Genomic DNA, 10,697 nt, shown 5'->3' on the forward strand with positions numbered 1-10,697 from the left:
AAATAATTGAATTTATATAAAATGCATTGAGATCTTTTGCTTAAAAGTTTAAATTTTTTATTAGATTTAAACTATTTCTATCATAAATAGACATCGATGTTTCTTTTTAAACCACATAATAATTATCTTGATATATAAAAAAGTCTTTTGTCTAAGTAATATCATTTATATATTGTTGTGTAGGTTTTTAAACAGAACATTTTAACTTACTTTAGCATATATTGCTCTATAAATTTTTATAGCTAAAAGCGCTACAAATAGCTACACACCCGCCTTCTAAGCTGTTAACATCATATTAATTCTTGTCATAAAACAAATTACTGCTACATTTAGAGTAAACGCATAGATTATTATTTGAATCTAACTTATAATCATCTAAACATTTAATGCATGTATTTTAGCTATTGCTGATATTGCAGCTTGAGCATCCTTCTATGCACGCAGTGTACGCTTTGATGTAAAATTAGATAAATAAAAATGCTAAAAAGCATTTTTCAGCTCGTGATTTAGTTATCATTTGGCAATATTCTTAATTTAGCTTTTAGTTAAAGCTTGCTTTGAAAGTCAATATTTGAGTTAATATTAATGTTAAATCTATCTATTCAAAATAATTATCTACTATCTCTCTTTCTAAATTTTTGTCTTTCTACTTATTAATTTTATTTAATTAAAATCTTATCTAAATAAGTTAATCTAAATTGCTTTTAATTTTTAAACATTAGATTTTATTTGCTTGACTAATTCAATTTTTAGAGGAAAAACAAAGTCAAATATATATCAAAGATTTTTGTTTTGTATAAAAAATAAAATAAAAATTTCAAACTATCTTCTATCAATTTATAAAGAAAAAAAACTCATATTTGATTATTAAAGTAAAAACAAGAAAACTAACTTATCATTTTAATACCTAAAAGATTATTTAATAAATTCAATAAATATATTTGACTTTATTAAAATGAGCTATATGTATGTGATATATTGATTATTTTTTTCAAAATGCTACAATTGATTGATATGATAAATTTATGTAAAAAATATTTTATAAAAATTGTAGAGTTTATTCTTGTTCTTCATCGTTAAAAACAAAGTAAAAAAAAATTTTTTTATGTCTTTAAAGTTGTTAAAAATTTCCATTTAGATACCTTTTTTTATTATTCTACGGAATTTTTTTTTTACTCAAGAAATAATAATACACATATATAAATAACTATATTTCATAAAAATTGATTTAAATTTTTTAAAACATATAAAATCATAAATTTATATATTTAATTTTAACATCCATTTAAAAAAAATCAATTAAATTACTTAAGCGCTTCCAATTATTGTGTAGCAATGCCACAAAAATTTTAATTAGTGCTATTATTAATAAAAAGGACTAATAGGACTAGAAATTTAGAATTATTTAACTATTCCGATTATTACTGAACTAAAACAGAAAAATCTACTTATAAATATTATTATTTAGGAAATTAATTACTAAAATTTTTTCAAATATAACTAACTATCCATCTCTAATTCCTACTATATTTTTAAGTATATGTTTAAATACAAATGCTAAGATTAAATAATGATTTTGAAATTAATTTTTTGTGATATCGCTTCATAAAAGCAAATTTATAAATTAATATTTGATAATTATTATATTTTATTTGTTCTTTTTATCCATTTAAAATTAATTAATTAAAAATAAATGATATAATAGATTAAATATTACAACAAATTAGAAGAGGTAATAATTTATTTTTTAAGAATATCCTTAAAATTTATTTTTATTTCATAAAAAGTTTTTAAACTCTCCACTTTAATCTCAATAGGTTCTCCATATTAATTTGAAGTATATTAAATTTATAAATATTAATTTTATTATAATTAATATTTTTTATTTATTTTATTTTCAATTTATTTAAAAAAATAATTCTTCTTATAGAAATTATCATCATTATTCATTAATTTTAACTTATACAAAAGTTTTTTAGCTATTTTAACTTAATTTTCATTTCAAATTTTTAATTATTTATTATTCATTTTTTATTATTTAATATTTTTTCTTCATTTTTTGCTATTAACATTTATATAAAAAAAGTTTATTTGTTTTGGATTGTGATATTTTTAATTATAAAAATTAGTTTAAAATTTAAAACTCTTTTTATTTTTATCATTTTTTTTTCTTTTTCTTTTTATTGTGTTTTTTTCTTCTTCTTTTTTTATTAATTTAACTCATATTTTATTTTCAACTTTTGCTTTTGTTATTAATTAATCTTATTATAACATATTTTTCTTCATTTTTTCCTTCCAATTTACTAATTAGTTATATATTTTTTCTCCAATATTTAAAAAGTGGTAATTAAATTGGAGCAATGGGTGCATCATACTTAGTTTCATCTTTAGCAAAATGCATCAATCTCTCAAATTTGACACTTGATCTTTGGTAAAAAAGATTATTTGTTTTGGATTGTGATATTTTTAATTATAAAAATTAATTTAAAATTTAAAGCTCTTTTTATTTTTATCATTTTTTTTTCTTTTTATTGTGTTTTTTTCTTCTTCTTTTTTTATTAATTTAACTCATATTTTATTTTCAACTTTTGCTTTTGTTATTAATTAATCTTATTATAACATATTTTTCTTCATTTTTTCCTTCCAATTTACAAATTAGTTATATATTTTTTCTCCAATATTTAAAAAGTGGTAATTAAATTGGAGCAATAGGCGCATCAGACTTAGGTTCTGGTTTAGCCAAGTGCATTAATCTCTCAAAATTGGCACTTTAACTTGGGTAAAAAGAGTTTATTTATTATGGATTGTGATATTTTTAATTATAAAAACTAATTTAAACACTTTGAAGCCCTTATTATCTATTTTTTTTTCTTTTTTTTATTGTGCTTGCTTTTTTTCTTCTTTCTTTGTTAATTTAACTTGTTATTTTATTTTCAAAATTTGGTTTTATATTTAATTAATTTTATTATTTCATAATTCTCATAATTTTTTCCTTCTAATTAACTTATTAATTATATATTTTTTCTCAAATATTTAAAAAGCTGTAATTAAATTGGTGCAATGGGTGCATCATACTTAGTTTCAGCTTTAGCAAAATGCATCAATCTCTCAAATTTGACACTTGATCTTTGGTAAAAAAGATTATTTGTTTTGGATAGTGATATTTTTAATTTTTAAAACTAATTTAAAAAAAGCTCTTTTAATTTAATTGATTTCTATTTCTTTTTATCCTGCTTGCTTTTTTTCTTCTTTGTTTTTTAATTTAACTCTTTATTTTATTTTCAACTTTTACTTATATTATTAATTAATCTTAATTTAACTTATTTTCTCTTTATTTTTTCCTTTTAATTAACTGATTTATATTATAATTTTTCTTCAATATTTAAAAAGTTCCAATTAAATTGGCGATCAAGGTGAATCAGAATTAGGCTCTGCTTTAGGAAAGTGCATTAATCTCTCAAATTTGACTCTTTAACTTGGGTAAAAAAAGTTTATTTGTTTTATTATTTGATATTTTTCCATCTAATTAACTAATTAATTATAAATATTTTCTTCAATATTTAAAAAGCTCTAATTAAATTGATGATAAAGGTTTATAAAGTTTATGTCATGATTTATCAAAGTGCATTAATCTCTCAAATTTGACACTTTACCTTAAGTAAATAAAGTTTATTTGTTTTGGATTGTGATATTTTTAATTATAAAAACTAATTTAAAACGTAAAAGTCTTTTAATTTATATATTGATTTATTTTTCTTTTTCGTTTTATTGTGATATAAATGATAATTAGAACACGAACTTACTAGAATAGTAACCGAATAAGTTAAATTTTCACATATTTCACAGAAATACAAGTAAATTTGACAAAATGGGTAATTATTATAGTGAGTTCGTGTTCTTATTATCCTTCATATATTGTATTTACTTTTTTTTTTTCTTCTTTTTTTATTAATTTTACTCATTATTTTATTTTCAACTTTTGCTTTTATTATTAATTAATATTATTATTTCATATTTTTTCTTCATTTTTTCAGACGAATTAACTTATTAATCATATATTTTTACTCCAATATTTAAAAAGTCATAATTAAATTGGCGATGAAGGTACATCAGACTTAGGTTCTGCTTTAGCAAAGTGCATCAATCTCTAAAATTTGACACTTAACCTTTTGTAAAAAGAGTTTATTTATTTTGGATTGTGATATTTTTAATTATAAAAACTAATTTAAATCATTAAAGCTCTTTTAATTTATTTTCTTTTTCTTTTTATGCTTGCTATTTTTCTTCTTTCTTTTTTAATTTAATTCATTATTTTATTTTCAACTTTTCCTTTTATTATTATTATTATTATAATATGTTTTTTCTTCATTTTTTCTTCTAATTAACTAATTAATTATATATTTTTTCTACAATAAGTGGTAATTAAATTGGTGCAATTGGTGCATCAATCTTAGGTTTAGGTTTAGAAAAGTGCATTAGTCTCTCAAATTTGATACTTGAACTTGGGTAAAAAGCGTTTATTTATTATGGATTGTGATAATTTTAATTATGAAAATTAATTTAAAACAATAAAGCTCTTTAAATTTATTTGATTTATTTTCCTTTTCTTTTTATTGTGGTTATTTTTTTTCTTCTTTGTTTGTTAATTTAACTCATTTTTTATTTTTACCTTTTCCTTTTATTATTAATTAATTAATCTTATTATAACATATTTTTTCTTCATTTTTTCCTTCTAATTAACTAATTAATTTTTATTTTCTCCCTCCAATATTTAAAAAGTTACAATTAAATTGGTGAAATGGGCGCATCAGGCTTAGGTTCTGCTTTAGGAAAGTGCTTTAATCTCTCAAATTTGACACTCTCCCTTAGGTAAAAAGAGTTTATTTATTTTGGATTGTGATATTATTAATTATAAAAACTAATTTAATTAAATCTTTAATAAGTTTATTTGAGTTGTTTTTCTTTTTATATATATTCTTACTTTTTTTTCTTCTTTCTTTGTTAATTTAACTAACTAATTATTTTATTTTCAAATTTTGTTTTTATTATTAATAAATATTATTATTTCATAATTTCTCTTCATTTTCTCCTTTTAATTAAGTAATTAATTATATATTTTTTCTTCAATATTTAAAAAGTTCCAATTAAATTAGTGCAATGGGTGCATCATAATTAGGTTTTTGTTTAGGAAAGTGCATTAATCTCTCAAAATTGACACTTAGCCTTGGGTAAAAGCAGTTTGTTTGTTTTGGATTGTGATATTTTTAATTATAAAAACTCATTTAAAACATAAAAGCTCTTTAAATTTAACTGGTTTGTTTTTTCTTTTTTATTTCGAATTGCTTTTTTTTCTTCTTTCTATGATAATTTAACTAATTATTTTATTTTCAACTTTTCTTTTTATTATTAATTAATCTTATTATAACATATTTTTATTTATTTTTTCCTTCTAATTAACTAATTAATAATATATTTTTTCTTCAATATTTAAAAAGTGGTAATTAAATTGGTGCAATAGGTGTATCAGACTTAGGTTCTGGTTTAGCAAATTGTATTAATCTCTCAAATTTGAAACTTTAACTTGTGTAAAAAGAGGTTATTTTATTTTGGCTTGTGATATTTTTAATTATAAAAACTAATTTAAAACTTTTCTTTTTCTTTTTATGTGCTTGTTTTTATTTGTTCTTTCTTTGTTAATTTAACTCATTATTTTATTTTCAACTTTTACTTTTATAATTAATTAATTTTATTATAACATATTTTTTCTTCATTTTTTCCTTCTAATTAACTATTTTTTACCCAATATTAAAAAAGTTAGAATTAAATTGGTGAAATAGGTACATTAGACTTAGGTTCTGGTTTAGCAAAGTGCATTAATCTCTCAAATTTGACACTTAACCTTAGGTAAAAAGAGTTTACTTGTTTTGGATTGTTTTATTTTTTGATAGTTTTTTTATTTTTTTTATCTTTTTTATTCACCAATATTATTTTATTTATTAATTTAACAAATAACTTTTATTTAAAAATCTATTTTATTTAGTATTTATTTAAAATTTACACTAATTTATAATAAAAGTCGCAACGACATAAATGAATCATAAAAATTAAAAGTAAAAAGCTAGTGTTTTAAATCCAAAAGATTAGTTGCCTTTGAAATAAAATTCTTCTGATGGTAAAAACTTAGAGAAAAAAGGATGAACAAATAATAAATGTTTGAATAATTGAAAAAAATATGTTTTATTATATAAAATTTTGAATAGTTTTTTTAACATAAGACAAAGATTGATAGAATTTATTAACGTTTTTATATTTATAAATATTATATTTTTGTAAGTTAAATTATAGCTTATAAAAAACAAAAAATTTTAAAAATTAAATTTACTTAAATAAATTAATTCCTTAAAAAATACATACCTCATATGCAAATATACAAATCGAATATAGCAAAAAGAAGAATGGAAAAAAAACAAATAACCAATATCATATTTTTCATGTTTGAAAATTTGAAGAAAAAAAATGTAATAGCAGAAATTAGGGTAATTAATTTAATTGGGTCTGTGCTCCTAATATCATATTTCTGGTTATTTAGCATAATCTTTTAAGAGTAATTACTGAGAATTCTTGTAACTTTGATAGGACAAATACTTATTTTTATCCTCAAGAATTGTTAGGACATTATTTTAATTTACTTTTTTAAAATCAAATTTTGTTTATTTTAATTATTTATTATGTTTTACTTATTATTTTATAGTTTTTTAAAATAATTTATAGGATTTTTTAAATTTTTTTAAAACACGCTTCCATTTCAAATATGTTTTAAATGAAACTTTATTAAAATTGATCATTTTTTTTAATTTTTAAGGCATAATTTTTGAGAGACATTTTTTAAAAATAATTACATATTTAGAAGTCGAGTTGCTAATCATTATTCCTAACACAATTATCAAATAGCAAAAAATGAAGAAATAATCTACTATTATTTGAGAAATTTCTATAAAGATTTGAGCTGATGGAATTTAAATTTATATAAACCTTAAATATATTTTCAAAAATATAAGAGAGTAAGCTGCTTTTTCGCATTATTGTATGTTTATTGAAATAAAAGGATTATTTTGTGAAACTATCTTTATATAAAAAAATAAGACTATACTTATTGTTACTATTGCAATTTCTTGGTTATTAGAATTATTTAAAAGAGTATACACGTAGATTATAGTAATTTTTAGATATATTCTAACAAATTCCCAATAATAGAACTTATCCTTTAGTTCTGCATAGTAATAGCCATATTTATATTTTGTCAGACATTAATTTAATTTTTTCTTGTTTAAATTAATCAGTTTTAGAAATGCTAAAGGAAGAAGAGTCCAAAAAATTAACACCATTACAGAAAAAGGATATAAATATTTAATTACATTAGAATCATAGCAGTCAAATGAAAGGTCTAATGAGTTATAAAGTTTGTTTCCTACTTGTTTACAGGTTAGTGATTAAATAAAATATGATATCTAGTTCACTTAGAAAAAGACAAAAATAATATGAAAAATTAAATAAATGTGATATTTTCTTATTTTCTATTTTGAAATGTCTTAATAAAACATAAGTGTAATAGGAATAAAAAGAAGAAAAACCATAGGGACGAAAAACTAAGTTAACATAAAATAGAGTATCTTGCCTATTCCTCTAATGATATTTTCACTCATAAGACAGTCAATTCCTAAGGAGACTTGGATACCACCGGATCCAATTACATCATTAAACAAATTAAAATGGACAGAAATAATCTTGGGCTGAGGAATTAAAAGAGCAGATAATTAATAATAGGTCAATATAATTTTAATATAGAATCCAGAATAGTCATTTATGCTATTACTGCTTATTGGCATAATTTTTAACATTCTCAAATAATAACATGTTTGTGAATGTTTAAATTTTTGGATGAAAACTCCCAAAGCATACAAGAAGTAGGCCTCTAAAATTACAATTTTTAAAAGCATAAAACCCCATTATTTAAGTTATGATCCACAAATATCACAAAATCCTTTTGAGAGAGATTGTGAATATCGGTAGCCTTACCAAACTTCACCTAAAATATCACACTATAGGCAAATAGGTCCTAGATACCCAGCTTTACAGTAATTGATGCTATTAGGGTTTTCTGCCTAGCATGAATTTATAATAGGATCACACTCTATTATTTCATCTGTGTAATTATTGTGCCTCCAAAAACCATTTTTTAATTCTATTATATCTCCTTTGCACATTAAAGCAGACTATGGGCAATTGATGCATTTATTGATATCTTTATTTTGTTAAATAGATTACTGATAAAGTGTTTATGGGTCTACTAGCTGATAAGTACCCTTCAAGCATTAATTGCATTAAAAAATGTTATTATTCACTTATTAAATGACCTCTCCTAATTTACAATTTCTGAATTCTATCGATAAAAGGATTGGTTATTTAGTAAGTGAGTTTGTTTATATAGTTGAATTAATATAAAAGAATTGAACTTTATTAAGATTTCCAATAACTGTTATTTCATTCATTTCAAATGAATAGTCGAGAGAATTATATTGAAAGTAATTTATAGTATTCTATCCAAACATTTAGCTTTCAGTAGAATTGAGCTAATAAATTGAAATTTAAATAGTATTTAACTCTTAATCTATATCTTTTGGATATAAGCCTAGTATTAGCTTTTCATTTGAGAAGCTCAGATATCTATTTTATTCATCTACAATATACATTTTAAAGTTAATTAGCCCTCCACTTCTGAATTATCTCAATTCAGCATATCTTGAATAGTCATTCTAAAATTTTTTAGGTACACTACTTTAATGTTAGTAAAATGTGAACGATTCTTCATTTGTATTATCATTGTTTTTAATAATTATATTTTAGAGATAAGATGTACTATCATCACCATAAATCTCTGCTTTATTTTCGAAAATATTGTTGGAGAATGGAAAATTTTAAGGCAATAAAAGCTTTTTTTAATTTGTCTAAACGATTCTTAATCCACCTCCTATTAATGCTTTATTATTCTTAATCATAGTCATCGTATCAAATTAAATTATACAGTTATCAATATTTTCAAGATATAATGCCCCTCCGCTGCTATTAGCAGTATTTTGCTAAAATAGGGATTCTTTAATGTATATCTTTGTCTTAATTGCTAAAAAGTGAATAGCTCCTCCATTTTATGCTGTATTCAATTTAAAATGACCTTTTTCGATAATAATTACTTAGGATTTGGTTAATAAAAGCGAACCTTCATTTTAAAATTGAGTAAAATTATTAAATTAAACTTTAGAACTTTAAATATTCATGATTTATTACTACAAAAATTTGTTTAACTCAACTTTAAAACTATTTAAAAATAAAATATCATCATTTAATTCTATAATTTTATTTTGGATGGAATATTCATTTGTAGAAAAAATTAGAACTAATTAGTTGTTAAATTGGAACAAACATTTCGTAAGAGTTATAGTATTACAACCATAAAATGAAAATAATCCTGAAACTTATTTTACTTGGATCGATTAAATATTATCTTTAATTGTTAGGTTATAGAGGGTTAGATTTTAAACTTACTAAAAACTCATCAAACTATTCAGATTAATATTTTATATCATAGTTACCCCATCAATTAGAATAGTTTTTATTAATTCAAATTAGAATATTGATATCTGAGATTTCTAATAAAAATTATTGTTTGATATTTCTAAGTTGTAAATATAAATTTCTGAGACATTGTAAAAATAGAACAAAGAATTTTACTGATTCTATTAGGAGCATTCTTTTAGGTTGAGCTAAGATATTTTAATATTTTAAAAAATTACTTTTTCAATGCCAGAAATATATATTTGATTAGTGCCAAAGCATGCAAAATCAATATCCATATTTTAAAAAATTATTTGTTGTGTTATTTTGTTTTAAGTGATGTTGATTAATAAGTCTGTATTATTTTAGAAGGTTAAACTAAAATTAGTAAACTGTAGAATTTATAAGCCAAGGGTTAAAAAAGTATCATTTGAGAGAGCTATAAAATTATTATCCACATCATAGGGAGCAATTACGTATTAACTATTTTTTTACTATGAAATTTATAGAAAAGTATTCTATATATCAGTGGTTGGTACTTGTATGTAGAAGTAGATTAGCTAATTTTCTTAATTGATTAAAGAAATTCCATTTATCGTTTGAATTTCTTTTTATTTAACTGCTACATTGGCTTACTCTTCAATAAGATTTTATTATTCTTAAATTGAGATTAAAAAAGAGCATTCAGATTTTGATTCTAGTTTGTAAATTTCTAAATTATAGCTATTTTCAAAAACTCCAGTTTTATGCAGGCCTAGTATGTGAAGTATATTTTTCTCAAATTGGTAGTTTAATATTCTAGGATATTAATAACTAATCTAAGCTATCATATTAAATTTATCTCCGTTAACGATAAGAAGTTCAAATCTATCTATTAAAAGAATACCGATGAGATTATCTATAAATAGCTTAATGTCTATTATAGTGTCTTTAAGAAAATCTTTTTTGACTAAAGCTACATATTCAATTTTAGTGCCAAGTCTATATAAATTAATTTAAAAACTGCATTAAACAAATAAAAAGTTTTGCTATATTATCAAGTTTGATTGACTTTTTGGTAAAGGTAAAATTTACTCTAATTAATTTTT

The 10,697-nt window shown here is 20.9% G+C and overlaps 3 protein-coding genes across 3 annotated transcripts; 2 read left to right on the forward strand and 1 right to left on the reverse strand. All coding sequences in view use genetic code 6, as the record gives it.

Moving 5' to 3' along the window:
• Window positions 1-96: 96 nt before the first annotated feature.
• On the forward strand, window positions 97-411 carry TTHERM_001389243 (transmembrane protein, putative; the record flags this gene model as incomplete). The annotated part of the gene is made up of 1 exon (XM_012796084.1): window positions 97-411. The coding sequence occupies one exon, from the start codon at window positions 97-99 to the stop codon at window positions 409-411; it is 315 nt and encodes a 104-aa protein (XP_012651538.1).
• Window positions 412-1,570: 1,159 nt separating this feature from the next.
• TTHERM_001389251 (hypothetical protein) lies at window positions 1,571-4,537 on the forward strand (the record flags this gene model as incomplete). Its single annotated transcript, XM_012796085.1, has 9 exons — window positions 1,571-1,732; window positions 1,788-1,837; window positions 2,342-2,431; window positions 2,690-2,779; window positions 3,042-3,131; window positions 3,391-3,480; window positions 3,569-3,658; window positions 4,082-4,171; window positions 4,417-4,537. The coding sequence occupies 9 exons, from the start codon at window positions 1,571-1,573 to the stop codon at window positions 4,535-4,537; spliced, it is 873 nt and encodes a 290-aa protein (XP_012651539.1).
• Window positions 4,538-6,569: 2,032 nt separating this feature from the next.
• On the reverse strand, window positions 6,570-10,301 carry TTHERM_01389270 (transmembrane protein, putative; the record flags this gene model as incomplete). Its single annotated transcript, XM_001029641.2, has 1 exon — window positions 6,570-10,301. A coding segment is annotated over one exon (3,732 nt), but the record flags the coding sequence as incomplete, so codon positions are not given.
• Between the last annotated feature and the right edge of the window lie 396 nt (window positions 10,302-10,697).

This window comes from Tetrahymena thermophila (assembly GCF_000189635.1).
Source record: "Tetrahymena thermophila SB210 genomic scaffold scf_8254770, whole genome shotgun sequence".
Taxonomy (NCBI): Eukaryota; Ciliophora; class Oligohymenophorea; order Hymenostomatida; family Tetrahymenidae; genus Tetrahymena; species Tetrahymena thermophila.